This window comes from Acomys minous, assembly GCF_964271855.1.
Source record: "Acomys minous genome assembly, chromosome: 11".
NCBI classification, from domain to species: domain Eukaryota; kingdom Metazoa; phylum Chordata; class Mammalia; order Rodentia; family Muridae; genus Acomys; species Acomys minous.
In genome coordinates, this window is record NC_140492.1 from 3,026,393 (window position 1) to 3,042,779 (window position 16,387).

General features: G+C 48.4%; 1 protein-coding gene across 4 annotated transcripts in view; it reads left to right on the plus strand.

Annotated features, from left to right (window-relative positions):
• Window positions 1-16,387, plus strand: part of ERG (ETS transcription factor ERG) — a 212,837-nt gene that overhangs the window by 45,728 nt on the left and 150,722 nt on the right. For all 4 annotated transcript variants that reach the window (XM_084802327.1, XM_084802323.1, XM_084802328.1 and 1 more), the window contains exons 2-3: window positions 7,465-7,566; window positions 13,284-13,381. In XM_084802327.1, the coding sequence (XP_084658453.1) occupies window positions 13,343-13,381 (39 nt within the window). In that variant the 5' untranslated portion in view covers window positions 7,465-7,566; window positions 13,284-13,342. The remainder of the gene's footprint in view (window positions 1-7,464; window positions 7,567-13,283; window positions 13,382-16,387) is intronic.

A 16,387-nucleotide genomic window follows, 5' to 3' on the forward strand; every position in this document is an offset into this window, starting at 1 on the left:
TTGTAGGTCTCTGTGTTATTCCACTGCAGAAGGAAACGTCTCTGAGGAGGGTTGGCCAATGCACTGACTGCCAGAAGTCAGTTTAATACCATGTCCCTGTAGCAAAGAGTAGTAGGCGCTTGCCTGGGGCCATGATCTGTCCAGCCACAGGTTCTTGGTCCACTTAACTGGTGCTAGGAATGAGTTTCAACTTGTGGAGCTGGGCCGTAGTGCCAATCAGAAAACAGTTGGCTGGGCAGTGATGCTCGTGTCCCTGTTGTACCAGCTGACATATCTGGCCAGGCTGGCCACCGTTGCAGCTCGCAGAGTTCGCACCGGTGCCAGGCTGGTGCTTTGTGGTTTCCCCTGGTGGCACCTATACCTGGTCAGTAGGGAGAAGCTTCCAGGCCAGTGCCAGCTTGGTTCCTTCATGCTCCTCAGACACGTAGGGTCTCCAGGAGTTAGGTCTTTAACCATCAGTAACTAAGAGCAGCGGCAGTGACCTGCAATGGTTTGTGTTCCTCTCAGCCCTTTTATTTTCCGAGCACCCACACAACAAACAGCCAGCTAAGCTGTAGTTACTCGACCCGCGTTCTAGAGCTTTTCCGTAGTCCTTCCCAGAACAGCATACCCAGATCTGCCACAGCAATACTCCATGGCCCGGTACCAACTTCTGTCCTGGTTCACTATGATAAACACCATGGCCAAAAGAAAAGTGGGAGGCAGGGGAGGGTTGATTTCATCGTGTAACTCTCTAGGTCACACTCCGCCATGGAGGGGAGTCAGGGTTGAAGCAGGAACTTGGAGGCAGGGCTGACGCGGAGGCCAAGGTAGAATGCTGCTTCTGGCTTGCTCCCTGCGGCTGGCTCAGCCTAAGTACTCATAGCAGCCAGCACCACCAGCCCAGCAGTGGCAGCACCCACGACGGCCTGGGCCTTCCCACACCAACCATTAATGAAGAAAATGTGCCACAGACGTGACTACGGGCGGATCTGATGGAGGCCTTCCCTCAATTAAGGTTCCAGTCTGGCCTAGCTCCAGGCTCAGGGGCCAGGCTTTCTCTCTAGGGAGAAGGTGTGTGTTGGAGCAGGCTATGTGCAGCCATCCCCAGCAGCTCTATGGTCTCTGTATCCTGCAGTGCTATGGCATGGACCACAACGCGACTTCTGCATGGGTTTTGGGAACTTGTGCATCAAGCACTCTTATATCTGCCCAGCCCTCTTCCATATGTGGTTTTTTTTTCAGTGTAGTTTGTCCTTCATTTCTCAGACAATTGCAATTCAATACCAGAACCTATTATAATTTTATTTATTTATTTATTTTTTGTTTAATTTATTATCTATTTATTTATTTTGAAGTTTTCCATTCATTTCTCAGACAATTGCAATTCAATAATAGAACCTATTATAATTTTATTTATTTATTTACCTACTTATTTATTTTGAGGTCTTCCACAAGATCTTCAAGTCCAGAGTGAAGATTTAATAGTTTTACTCTGTTACTGGTTGCTCACAGACTTTAACATAAGAGCCTCCTGTGCTCACAGACTTTAACATAAGAGCCTCCTGTTCAAACATTACCTCAAAGAGCCTTGAGGGAGAAAGACGCACACTCCCACACATTTAAGCACGGCTGTCGGAGGGGCTGCTGGCTGTCACACTCCTGCTCACAAAATAGGGAAGAAGGTTTGACGCCTGAGACTTAAAGTGCCATCCATGCGTCAGGGTGGCTCTGCGCTCACCACCCTCAATGATTAAAGCCACGTTTGTCATAAGCCGCTCGGTTTTAAAAAGCCGAATGTTTGTACAGCTGCTCTTGAATCCAAGAAAACAAACACAAACACAACAAAACAAAACAAAAAAATCCTTACATTTCCAATTAAAGTATTCAAAATTAAAACAAAAAATTAACACAAGAAGTCATTTCATGACATGTGGAAAGAAGAAGGGAAAGTTAAAAAAGAAAGACAAAGGTGGGTCTAAGACACTAGTCAGGAAGGCTGCCCCCATTAAAGGGGCCTCCTGGGGCTTTGAGCGCGCCCACTTTTCTACATCCCATGTGACAAATGTATTTAAGGTCACTTCAGAGGTTCCTTACTAGGAGACAGAATGGTGAGCTGAAGCACAGCGCACGCACCTTTTCTCACATGGTAGCCGTGAAGTGAAAAGCGAACACAGGGCTGGGCACATGGCTCGGCTGGTAAAATATGTGGGGCTGCATATGTCTATGATCCCAGTGTTGGGGAGATAGGGGTGGGGGGTCCCAGAGCTCTAGGCTCAGTGAGAGATCCCATCTCAAAAAATAGGGCAAGGACATGGCTGTTGGCCTGTGACTTCTACATGCACAGACAGGCACATTCAGAGATGCTCACTCATATACAGACACACACACACACACACACACACACACACACACAAACACACACACACACACACACACACACACACACCATTTACTTGTGATTCCAATCGATCCATGTGATCTTTTTATTTTTTTACTCTACAGAATATGTTTGTTAAGATAACATGAGCCGGGCCTAGTGGCTTATGCCTATTAATCTCAAGCACTTGAGAAGTGGAGGCAGGGATGGATGTCAAGAGTCTAAGGCTAGTCTGGACTACACAGTAAGAACTTCTCTCCAAAATTAAAAAAATAAATTATGGTACTGGATCAATTTATAGTTAACTTGGCATGCCCTTGCCACTGGCTGAGCTGCCTTTGATTTTCATTTGGTTCTGCGAAGCCTCTTAGGTATTTTGGGAAGCACGGCTGAGGTGTGACTGCGCTTTTGGTTGTTCCTGTCACTGGGGCTGAAGCATGTCTGGATTCCTGCCCTGTGTGGCTGTTGGACTCTCACCTGGACGGGTGGGGAATGTGTCTTGCTGGCTCCGTCCTGCATCTCAGCGGCTCCTTCCATCTTAAGACATCCATTACTCCCGACAGGAAGAGCTGGGAGCCTCTACGCTCATAAGCACGGAAGCAGAAACCCAGCCTGGCCTCCATCGCTTCTGAGTCACTGGTGGTGGACATAGGGACCGCATGCAAACCCAGACCTTCCCTGGATGTTTAAAGAGCTAAATTAGGGCTTTGAAATTCCCTGAAGTCTCAAGTTAACACCTCAGTGAGTTACTTATAAAGAGCACCCTGTGCATATGGTCCAAAATATTAAAACAAAAATATGCAAAGCAGGCAAAGACCCCTTGGCACCCACATGCCAGACACACGTTCAATTGCTTGAGTCTACTTCCAGCTGGCTCTAGGAAACTTTTGCTTATCAACGCTCCTGGTCAGAAGAAACGGAGCCTGCTGTTCTGCCCTCCACTCATCTTCAGCACAGGAGGAAGTTGATGTGAGATTGGGTCCCACTGGCTGGTCGTGCAAGGAAGCTGCCATATGGGGCCATTTCTGTGTCTCTCGTGGTGAGTCACTGCATTCAGGGATACATGGAGGAAACGTTCCTCCTATGGGACAGCTGTAACTCCGAGACACTGGGTTGGGTGGGACTCACCTGCCTCTGGAGGCTTTTGAGGTTGAAAATGGCGTCTCCTTGGATGCTTCAGACTTTGTAACTGGGCGCTTCTTTTAGTCACTGGTCTGTAAGCACACGCTGATCTGTCTGTTTTAAGAGCCAGCCACGCCCACAGACAGCCGCCAGCACTGGCTGCTTTACCAGCCCATGATAAGCCCTAGGGAGCAAGAAGGACAAGGAGAGAGGGGTAGCTGGGAGCAGACCTGGGTCAGCAGTTCTCATAGACCAGTGAAGACTCTTTCCATCGGCACTGTGGTTCTGACGCTGGGGCTACAGCCCCCTCAGTCTTGCTGTCTTCCCTTCTCTTGTTCCTATCTGTCTTGCTACGAAGAGTTGGGCTATGGCCAACCCTTGGCCATGTGAGTTCCAGCCTCCTCCCACTGTGTAGCTGTATGTGGCTGGTATCCCCACTGTGGCTGTCACACACTTTGCTTTGTGAGCTACAGCCCAGATGCACGCTTCTCCCCTCCAGTGCACTGTTCAGGTCCAGCAATGCTTAGCTCTCTGCCTCAAGTCTTCTCAGGTGCCAAACTTATGTCATGTCTTCTGGAGACTGATGGACAGCTGAATTATGGGAAATCTGTATAAACCTGGTACATACCTGAAAGAGAGAGAGAGAGAGAGAGAGAGAGAGAGAGAGAGAGTGAGTGCCCCCAATAGCAAGCCCCCACCCCAACATCTGTGAAGAGTATTTGTGGTGAGGCTCATAATTCTTATTTTAAATATTAAAATATTTAAATATTAAATATTCCTTAAATATTAGGTAAGACTTGTAAATCTCTTTAAAGATTTATTTATTTATTATTATGTATACAGTGCTCTGCTACAGGCCAGAAGAGGGGATCAGATCATGTTACAGGTGGTCATGAGCCACCATGTGGTTGCTGGGAATTGAACTCAGGACCTCTGGAAGAGCAGCCAGTGCTCTTAACCTCTGAGCCATCTCTCCAGCCCAAGACTTGTAAATCTCTTATTTCTAAATTTCTTTAAAAAAAAAAAGATTTAATTATTTTGTTTTATGTGTAGGAGTATTTTGCCTGCATATATGTATATGTGTGTACCACATGTGTGCAGTGCCCACAGAAGCCGGAGGAGTGCATTGGATGCCCTGGAACTGGGGCTACAGACGGCTGTAAGCTGTCATGTGGGTGCTGAGAACTGAACCTCAGTCCTGCAGAAGAGCAGCCAGTGCTCTTAAACATGAAGCCAAGTCTCCAACCCCAAAAGAGCATCTTTTTAAAAAAGAGGGCAGGGGGAGAGAGACAGACAGACAGAGAGTACACAAGTATAACTTTCACCACGTGCCCCAGTGACCCACTTCTGCCAGCTGGGCCTGGCCTCCTGAATTTTCCCCCACGTCCCAAAGCACCACCACCAGGCAGAGTCCAAGCCTTCAGCGTGTGAGCCTGTGTGGGGAGCGCATCATACCCAGGGCAGGAGCGAGTTTCGTCGCTTTCAGGTGGTTTGCCTTGTGGGGGTTGAGTTTTCTTTTCTACCCACAGCTGACAGCTACTTATGAATATTCATGCTGCCAACACATGGGAGACAGAAAATCTGCATGGCGGGCTTTTTGGGCTAAGATTTTTGGGAGATGAGGAGATGGCTTATTCCTGTGATTTTTACTGCAGTTTGTCTGGTCTGTGTGCTCGCTGAGAGACAGGCCCTGTTCTCTGTAGCCTTCAGAGGAGTAAACAGAGACCCAAGCTGCTGGTTGGGTGAAAACATCCATGGGGCCCCAAGCTCAGCCTGCCCCATCCAGGCTGCTTGGACAAATTAAGTTCTGCCTCTAGAGGGTCAGCCACATTTGCCTGTGACTGTTTCCAGGGGGCTTTCCCATCGTCTCCCCACAGCCAGTTGAGCTCCAGGGATGGTGTTGGCAGGGCTAACAACCCCCTGTGCACGCCCCGAGGCACACTGGCCTCTGTTGCCCACAGATGCTGGCCAGGCACAGGGGGCTGGGGTGGACGTTCACACCCGGGCGTTCACACCCATCCTCCGTTCCTCTGGCGGTGGCAGCTGTGTGTTTGGAGCTCTTCAGTCTGCCTTGCACAATTCTCTGTCTTTTTTACTGTTGCGCCCTGACCAGGCCAGCTGTTACCTCATGAGGCTGGTAGCATGCCTCTCTCTGGCAAAGCTCCGTCCACTGGATTTTGTGACATCTTTTTGGATCCATTGTAGCTCCTCAGCTGTGTTATGGATAATTTATGTTGTCAGATAAATACCCTTAGGATAAGTGAAATATTAATAATTCTATCATACTGATTTAAAAATACTCTTTGCACATATTCAATAGAATCCTCTCTGGGATTTTACTTTGGTCTTGAAATCAGGTCCAACACCATCTTCATCATAAATAAGTCGAGCCATTCTTCCAGCCCACAGGTTTTGGCAGGAACACACAGCATAGTATAGCCCAGTGTAAGAAATCTTAGCCCATGATTTCAAAATTCGTATTCCTTTTGCAACAATTGGAAATGAAATACTGCTCTAACCACTGTCCATGGAAAATAGTTAACTAGGCAATAATCCGTATTGGCTTTGGGGTTTGGAGAAAAGGGAATTTGGAAACAGCTTCGTACACGGATGGTTTTCGCAGCCTTGTGGAATGTCATCTGATGCCACCACCCTCCCCATGCTGTGGAACTCTGGGGCAGAAGATGAGGCAACACTCATCTACCTGATGTTAAAAGTAACTGTGACCATGCAGGAGGTGTCGGAATGCACTCAGGGTTATGAAATGATAATTTTTGGTTTTGAGAGCCTGCGAAACACAAAATTTGAAGTAAAAAGAGGGAGGCATCTCTTAGTTGAACATGGATACAATTTTTTAAAAAAAGTTTCCTATTACAAAGAAATAAAATTATAAGGAGTTTAACAGGAAAACAAGAGCCCCTTATGATTTGCTTTGGAAAGCCCAGCACTGGTTTGTTGCCTTTTGAGATGTATTCTGCCTGCTCCTGCCCTCCTCGCTTTCTTCTCTCTTCCTTCTGGGAGGTTATGTGCGTTTCGCATCCTGGCCCTGCCCATCAGCAGCATGTTCGTTGTGACATGTGGATTACTGAAGCGAATGTCTGGGCACATGCAGGCCGGGACGCTTTGGATGCAGTTGGCTGGGGACTTCCTCAGGGGAGTGGGAGGAGACAGTGTTGCCAATGGCAAATAATGATTTTGGTACAGCACCCAAGCTGTTTTCTGATATGAAAGTGTTTTTAAAAACAGGAATAGACTCCATTTTCAATTTTCTGCAGACATGATTCCACTGAGATAAATATAATATTCATTAGTGGGGTATTTTCCTTGGAAAGTTGTAAAGTACAGGTATTCCTGTATATCAAAAGAAAAGATGTTGAATTTTAGATTTGCTTGCCAGCATATTCTCTTTTTTTCTTTTTAGCTTGGTGTTCTAATAAAATAAAATAAAAAACAAAACACCACCAACAAAAAAACCCCAAAACCCTTTTTATTATTTACAAATTGGGAGAGTTGCTTTTTTCTCTGGGACTAAAGCTGTTGTTTAATGATCGCCTGTAGGATGATTTTATTTCATATGTGCATGCATGGTTCTGTACATCTCTCTGTTCCCTCCCCCTTCACAGGATGTCTTATGTATATTGATTCTCTGTTTTGAGCAGAGAATATACTAGAAGAATGACCTGGTATCTGTGCTGGGGCTCTAAGAAATGCGATAGTGAACAGATGCCTTCTGTGCTAGAGCCTGTTTGCCGAAGACTCCCACCTCAGCGCCTCCTCCATTTTATTATCAAATTTTACTTCTTAGCACCAATTTCCCTCAAAAGAGTAGAGTGTCTCCCCCATCCTGAGGGAAGGATTCCAAGTACCCGCTTTTCAGGATAATTTAAAATAATGTTTTAAGAAATAAATTGTGTCATTAACTATGCAGGTGATCTTATTCATATTTGGTAAAATAAGGTTTAAAGTTTGAAATTTAATTTTAGGTTGTTCAAGTATCTTCGGTGATCTCAAAAAAGCTGTGTTGACCAGGAGCAGGGCAAATGACATCCAGAGAAAGAAGATGGCGGAACCAAGGACAATTAAAGGTAAACATTAAAACCTACGGCATACGTAAATAAGCCCATTCCTCCCGTGTGGTCTGAGCACAGCTCATCACTCTAAGGTCAGTTTAATCTCCAGAGTGTTTTGTTAGTGGTGGGGGCATCTGCGTGTGATGTTTAGGGGTGGGGCCTCTAGGAAGTGGCTGACCTCCCTGACTCAGTCCTGGAGGCCTTATAAGGATGAGGTGAGAGACCTACAACAGACACTGTATGGTGTCACAGAAGAGGCCCTGGGACCCCTTAGCAGCCACTGTGACATGTTTGGACGTCCAACCTCCATCGCTATGGTCTACAAAAGGTACACACCAGCACCAGAGGAGGGTTCGAGGCAGAGGGAGCTAAGGCAGTGGGTGGAGGAGGGGCTCGGAAGATGTCAGGACTAACAGCAACAACGCCAGAATCCGAGGTGTGGAAGGAACGGTGCTGGGACAGGCCTGTGGTTTGGGGAGAGCACTGTTTCTTCGAGGCAGGGTCTCTCAGCTGAGCACACGTCGCTCACACAGCTGGTCTAGCTAACCAGCCTGCTCTGGGGGCCCTTCCTTCTGCCCTCTGGAATCACAGGGGTAATTATCCGCCAACTCACTTGGAATGTATGTGGAGTCTGGGGATCTGAACTCCAGACTTCACGCCCACATGTGCATCAAGCATCCTAACCTCAGCCCTGCTGTCTCCTTTTTTATAAGAACAATAAGTATACTGGGTGAGGGGGACTTTTAATCTCGTTCTTTACATAAAGCTCCTACCTCCAACCACAAACTCCTGGGAACTGGTAGTTAGGACTCGTGTGTGTGTGTGTGTGTGTGTGTGTGTGTGTGTGTGTGTGTGTGTGTGACACAAGTCCAATCCCAGCAGTGGGCATATTTATCATTTACAAAGAGGAGCCCTGTCTTCCGAAGATACTCCCAGATTTCAATGAAGACGCAGTACATACTGAGATTCTTGCTCTTCCCTCCCTCCCTCCCCCCCTCTACTCTCCCCCCCCCCCAATGTGGTGGGAGCTTCCTGTTACTGTGTGAGACAAAGCAAAAGGCTGAGACACTGAACTTCAATGGAAGAAAGATTTATTTGGCTCAGGGATTTGGAGGTTTGAGCCGTGTTAGCTGGCCCCGTGAGGTCCAGTGCATCATGGGAGCACGTGGTAGAGGAGGCTGCTCATGTTGCAGTTGCCAGAAAACAAATGATGAGATGGGAGGGGACGGGCGGGCACCGGGGGACAGGGGATGCTGGCCCTTCTGAGGGCTCCTTGACGTCCTGCTGGTGTCCCGGGCTGTGGACCCAGCCTTCGACCCATGGTCTACCCACAGTACCCACTTATCTCTGGGCAGGCGCCAGTGCATGAACTAGAGCAGGCGCGGGGAGCACAGAGTTAAGCTGGCTTTCTCTACACTTGCACAAGCTGGAGAGGGCATGCCCCCTTAGCTGTGGCCCCCAGGGGTCCCCTGCCTCCCACTCCCTCATCTTCTTGGGAGGTCCTAGCCTAGGACCAGTGGGTGCTGATGCCCCGAGCAGGAGTCAGGCACCAGCAGTTTTTATGCAAGCGTGTTGTGAATAAGGACAGACGTGCCTGCTCCTCCTTCACCCAGAGCACGTGCACCCGGGCCAGCTCTGTCAGAGGCTTCCAAGCCTTCTTACTGTGGACCCCTTTGCCTAAATTATTTTCACTTTATGACTCGTAAGCTTAAAATTGAAAAAAAAATTGACAAAGGGCCCTTACAAAAAGGTAGCAGATTATATATTATTTTTCTTCATGTAACAACATTTTATTCTCTCAAAATCATCTACTTGGAGATATTTTTACTTTTTTCTCTCACACATGCATTTGTGTGGTGTATGCATGTGTGGGAGTGCACATGTTTATGTGTGTGTATGCACATGGAAGATTGACGTTGATATTGGGCCCCTTTCCAATTCATGAGGCCGGGTCTCTCAGCTGGGCCCAGAGTTTTCTGACTAGTCAGCAGACTTCAGGGGTCGCCTCTCTGTCTTCTAAGCACAGAATCTACAAGTGGGCTACCACTCCAGCTCGGCATTTATGTAGGTTCTTCATTTTGAGCTCCAGACCGAGTGCTTAGAAGGTAAAGACTTCAACCCCTGAGCATGGCCCCCAGTCTGATTTTTCCTTTCCTCACGCCACTGGTGCCCTCCCAGTAGATGCTGTGTGCCTGCATCCTGACAGACTTCACAGGCTTATTCTACCCTCCTCCCCTAAGAGCCTGCAGTGGTGTATGGAGGAGCCTTGGCTTAGATAGCAGCCAGTCAGGGTAGATTGCAGCCAAGTCTCACAGCTATACTGGTGCCGAGTGCCAGAGGCTGTTCGCTTTGTTTATTTCCAGACACTAAACAAACAATGTTTCTGTCAGCAAAGCTCAGTTATCCAACATCCTGACACTGAGAATCTGACTGTTCAGTTTGCTGCCACCAACTACCTGGAGTTAGCATCCAACACCACCACAGGGTTTGGTACTGGAGTCCTCCAGGGGCCCTTATTTCAGACACACGACCCACAGTTGATTACTACATCCTGAGGTACACATGAATTCACGTTTGTTTTCAGTAACTTGCGAGATGACTCCCTAGAACTCAAGAGAGTGAGGAACCACTACAGTGGGTTAGGGCGGTTACCCGTGGTAAGGTGATGAGGATACGCACCTGGTGATTCTGAACGGATTCAACACCTGGTAGAACACCTTCAGGGCGTAGTGTGTTCCCCAGCCCACATCTGTCTGTAACAGTTTCCTTTGAGACTGATACATTCTATCCAGATGTTTACCTTCTTTAAACAGGAACATAAACAGTTCAAAATAGTTTCAGGAAGTCCCTCAAACTGACCAGATTCTCTATTGCCTCCCTCTGGGACCAATCAATAAAAGCTGAGAGTCTCTATCAGGTGTGTCACACTGCAAAGACTCCTGAGACCAGACCAGCTGCTCAGAAGAAGCAGAAACCAGAAACCAGCTGAGCTGCCTGGAACAGGTTTAGGCCAGCTGTGTTCACTTGTAAAGGACACTCTCCAACCTGTTGAGGTGTCTGCAGGCTGTGCAGTGTGCTCCTGGTTCTCAGCTTTTGTGACCTGTCACCCATGCTGGAGTGGGCTTTGCTGAGACAGCTGCCCTTGGGTCATTTTTGCTCCTATAAGTAAACCCTTTACCCATATTCCTGTAAGTAACCCGTCATATTCCTGTAAGTAACCCATCATATTCCTGTAAGTAACCTGTGGACTCTTGAATGAGCATGCCTCCCTGCCCTTCAGGCTCATATACTTAGTCACCAGGGAGTGGTGCTATTTGAAAGGACCTAGAGGTGTGTCTTTGAGGGAGGAAGTGTGTCACAGGGGGTGGGCTTTGAGATTTCCCATGCCCATGCCCAGAAGCCCAGTGCCTCTCTCTTTCCGGTGGACTGTGGTGTTATCTGTACGTTGCTCTGCCGTGGGCTCCCTAACTGGGATGAGTAGACGTGTGTGTTGAGTCTCCCCAGGAAAAGTTTTACCACACAACAACATCTCTTGAGTGTTACTAGTAGTTTCCACAGCACTTTATCATTAGGTAGTCATGGCTGGTCAGCTCACAAAACATTGCTTTGCTCCATCTCTGTACTCTTATGCTATCCAAGAGGTTGGGGAGAGAATACAAGTTTAAAACAGTAATCAGGGTTTGATTTTTCTGGAAACCAGTCCCCAACCTAAAGCTATGACCATGCCCATCACAGGTCATTAATTTAGGACAAAGAATGCTCATTACTTAGAGAATTCCAACATTTGGAGGGGGGGGGCGTGTCTCCAAGCCATGAATCTGGGGAAAAGACCTAGTGCATTCTTAGGATAAACTATAGCACCATTGTCCCCATCTTAACGGATGAGTAAGAAGGCTTTTAAGGACCCATTGACTTTCCTAGATGTTTAAGGAGGGAGACGAAGATCTGGTTCTCATCCTAGACCCAACTTTACACCTGTGCTCTTGGAGAGCTCTTATGCCAAGCTTTCTAGAGTCTGGTCTTGTAGTTACCCGTTTGTCTGGACAGGCACCTTTGGATGGATGCCAGCCTTTCCCGGCACTTATCCCTTCAGGCAGATTCCTGGGATTGGAGAGATGACTATATTAGTTACTTTGCCCATTGCTATGACAAAACACTGGGTGAAAGCAGCTTATGGAAGAAAGCTCACACCTTGAGGGCCCAGCACGACAGGGGAGCTCACACCTTGAGGGCCAAGCACAGCAGAGGGGCTCACACCTCAAGGGCCCAGCATGGCAGGGAAGGTTTCCTGGCAACAGCAGCACCAGGAAGCCAGAGAGAAGCCCTGGTGCTCACACCATTTTCCTGCTAGTTAGTCTGCAAACCCAGCTGACTGGAAGTAGGATGTCTGTGCTGAAATGACATCGGCTTCTTTTCACTTTCATCTTTGAGTCTCCTTTTATGGCTCTGTCTGGAAAAGCTTTAAGGGAGATCTTAGAAACTTGAGTATTCAGGACATAGTAAGTAGATCTGTAATCTGCTGCCATAAAAACGCTGTTACAAGCTGCCTCTCATCTTGATGGCTTAACGCATCCAGCACACATTTAGCCTGTGGTCCTCTGGGATGGCATATGAGCAGGCCTGCCTTTGAGCTTCTGCTTTGAGTTCCCACCTTGCCTTCTCCAGATGAGGGACTGTGTGTGACCTGGACGTGCAAGCCAAATGCATCCTTTCTGTCACAGAGATGTTCTGGTTCAGGGTATCTGTCACTCAAAAGAAGCGAAACTAGGATGGTGGCGTAGGGGGTGAGATGGCCGATCTGGCCTGAGTGCTGCTTCTGTTACACACCAGGAGGGGGATGGGGTCCCGACCGAGCTACCCTGGCCGATGGCCTCACATGGGTGATCCCTCAGAGTCCAGGCCAGGATGAAAGGGACAGGTGTCCTGTGGCCCTTAGCCTGGGGGCTGGCACTGAGCGTTCAGAATGGTAGCTGTGCCGTGAGATCTCGACAGTGGAGGATGTGCTGGTGACAGCTGTCATCCAAGCACCTGGGAGGAGGCAGAGGATGCAGGATGGTCAAGAGTTCAAGGCGAGTCTCTGGAACATAAGACCCTGCCCCCAAAACAAAGCAAAATGAACTTAGTAATGAAGCACAAACACTTGTGTAAATTGCATTGATTTGCAATGGAGCTTCTAAAGTCCACTTTTATTAATACAATAGATTTTTTAAAATCCTGTGTTTTTTTTATTTTTTCCGTTCAAAGACTTGTCACCAATTGCATATGATGTCACTCATCTTTCTGAAAGTGTTCTTTTATGATTGGGAAGTGTGATTGTACCAAGTTGTTGGTTTCAGTGTGGTAGATACTGTAGTACATATGTGACGTGTAGTGGTCAAGGTCGGGACGCCTCCCATGTCTGTCATGTTAAGCGTTTGTCATTTCTTTGCCTCGGATCCCCCTCTGCCAGTTTTTTCATCCTTGCCCACCATTGTGAGAGTATGGGACACCAGAACCTGCTGTTCTTCTTTGGTGGTGTGGGCCATTTTGAGAGTTCAGCTGAGTTCTGCTGAAGGTGCGTGGAGTCATCAGCGGTCAGGGGCAAACCCTGCTCACCTGAGGATGCTCTGGGGCAGAGGCACCAAGGGCAGAGGGGAGCGTCTCTAACGACACTGTTCTGTGCAGTCTTGCTGGGGAGTACAAGCCAGGAAAGCCAGTGTTTGCGATCTACTCTCCCCTCTTTTGTCTTGTAGCTGTCCCGGGTTCTGCGTGGCTGGTGAGTGAGCCGGCGGCCTGCTGAAGGACATGGTCCATGGTCCAGACTGTGCCTGACCCAGCAGCGCGTACTGAAGTAAGCTCCATCATGGGAGGGGGTGGTGCCTTCTCAGCTACACCGCATTGCCATGTCGACCACCCTTGTATCAACTAACACAGGGTGTGGGCACCAAAGCCAAGGGTGTACTCTGGCTCACTGGGAGCCAAGAAATGGCTTTCACAGCTTTAAATACTAAAAAAAAAAGTCTTAAAAAGACTGTTTATAGTACATGCAAATTGTATGAAATTTATGTCTCATGGGTGTAAATGGTTTTAAAGTCGTGGTAGTAGTTGTTGTTGTTATTATTATTACTATTGTTGTTGCTGTTGTTATTGTGTGTGGCCGAGTGCAGGTTTGTGCCTGCTATAATATACCTGTGGGGGTCAGGAGACAACTTTGTGGAGTTGCCTTTCTTCTACCTTTCTGTGTGTCTGGGGGATTGAGCTCAGACTACTAGGCCTTCTCCACAAGTGCCTGTACCCTCTGACCCCTGTCTCCAGCCCTAGGGTATTTCACAGGAAGCTGCAGGTTCCCGCCTGTATTGGCTACTTGTTGCTGCCCTTGGTGGCTGAATAGAGTTGACCAGCAGGAGTAAGCGGGCGTGGCCCCAGGCTGAGGGCCTTCACTCTCTGGACCTTTATGGGAGGAAACAATTGCTGGCTCAGTTTTCATTCCTCATTCGTAGGGGTCCTGTAGGAACTGACTGGCGGTGAGCTGCTGGGTTTCAGTGTTTAAATGTGAGTCCGTTTCAGCATGCTGACCCTCTGGAAGCCTTGTACCCCAAACCTGACCGCTGCGCCCTTACACTCCTGCCCTGAGGCTCTGAAGGTGAAGGGACTGGGGAGTGGAGAGCCTGCCTGCCTCAGTCACTCTTACACACCGTTCACTCTCGCCATCCCCGTGAGGTGTGGCGATGACTTTAGTATAGTCAACACAAATAAAGGCTACAGAGGAAAAAAAAATCCAACAACTGGGGCCTGGGCTGCCTGCGCCTGCACTAGTTTAACATTCTTTTGTTTTGTTTTGTTTTTTGTTTTTTTCAGAGACAGGGTTTCTGTGTGTCTTAGGTCCTAGGTGACCTCTGTGAAAGGGTTGTTGAACCCTCAGAGGGGTCTTTACCCACAGGCTGAGATCCATTGCTCTGGGGCCTCAGGACCCTGTTGTGTGGTGCAGTGTGTGTGGGTGGTGGGAGAGAAAGCGAGGAAAGGAATGGGGAACTGTGGGCCGACTTACCCTGTGGGGAAGCTGAGTGAGGAAAGGAATGGAGAACTGTGGGCCGACTTACCTTGTGGGGAAGCTGAGTGAGGGGCCGGCGTGCGGGGCTGGTGACCTGAACGGGTGCTTGCCTCTTTAACTGATCACATGGTTATGTGCCCTGTGGCTTTCTAAGTGTGATAAGTACAATAAGAGCTATGAATGCTGGGAGAGGACAAAGCGTAATTCAGGGAAGGGTGTTGGAAGAAGGCACTTCCCAGCCGTAAGCCGCTTTCCTGATTATTAAAAGAGGCGTGTGCATGTATGTGTATGACTGTGTGTGAGTGTGTATGTGAGAGTAAGTGTATGTATGTGAGTGTACATATGTGTGTGAATGTATGTGTATGAATGTGTGTTTGAGTGTATGTGTGAGTGTGAATCTGTGTTTTTGCACACATCTCTCTGTGTGTGTGTGTGTGTGTGTGTGTGTATGTGTGTTGGAATGTTGACTGCCTTGATTCCATGCACACAGCCACAGCTGCCCTGGGTTCAGGAGCAGTGGTCTTGTCACACCTAGGTGACACTGATTCACCCATATCCTCCCCAGCCTCTGGGACTCTTTCCACCCTCTCTTCCATGGTGCTCGCTGAGCCTTGGGAAGGGGTGTGGTGGCGTTGGTGTCCCATTTGTGATTGAGTGCTCCGCAGACACTTCTCTCTGCACTCTGCCAGTTGTGAGTGTTTGTACTGACCACTGTCCACTGCACATGGACACTGGTTTGGCGAGGGCTTTTCTGTCTTTTCTAATGTGATAGTTTTATGTACTATTTGATGACTTCACACACTGTATTTGATGACACTCCTCCCACAGATCTTCCAGGTTCTCTCTCTCTCTCTCTCTCTCTCTCTCTCTCTCTCTCTCCACCCGAGCATTGATTTTTATGTTTTCTTCCTCCTTTACTTCTTTTTAGTTTTTTATGAGACTTTTTATTTTTTGTTCATGTCAGTGCTGTCTAATAGAAAGAAAAGTAAGTATATTTTATGTTGAAAGCACCAGCTCCCTGCCCCTTGCCAGCTACAGCACAAGAGAGAGAGGCCCTGCACCTCACCTGGGCAGCACAATAGAGCTGGCCCTGGTAGAGGGGGAGAGCTGGCCCCAACCACTTGTCTGCCATGAAGTAGATTGGATGTGAGAGTAACACCTTCCCCCACCTCACCCCTCCATACCTCTGGTAGTCAGGTAAGCTGGCCCCTAAGTCGTGAGAGCAGGAGAGCTGACCCTGTTCGTCACTGGAGTGAGAGTGGGCCTGTACCTTGCTAGTTCAGTACTGTGGAGCTGGCCCTGGTGGTGAGAACACAAGTGAGCCAGCCCCCAGGGTGTGAGAGTGGTACAGCTGTCCCAGCCCCTCGCAGGCTGCAGCACTTGGGAGACTGGGTCCTGAACCTTGACTGGGCAGCACAATGGAGCTGGGTGCAGGTAAGATAGCCTCAGGGCATAAGAGCAGGAGAGGTGACCCTGCCTCTTGCTGGTGATGGCATGGCGTTAGGTGGCCTAACAGGAGCAGTGCTGGAGAGCTTGCCCTGGTAGTGTGGATAAGGGAGAACAGGCTTGCTGACAAACTTAGTTACCAACCAGGCCCAGATCCAGGCCTCTGAATTGGCCCACCCTAAAATCTAGATCATCAACAATGTGAAAAGGCCAGCCCTGCTGACCAAAGCTGCAGGATCTCCATGACACAGAGCAACAACAGGATAGCCAGGAGGAGACCTGATGAGCCAATATTGATGGTGTCACATAAGCCAAAGATGTGACCAATGACTCATTCCATGAACATTTGCAAGTGAAGAT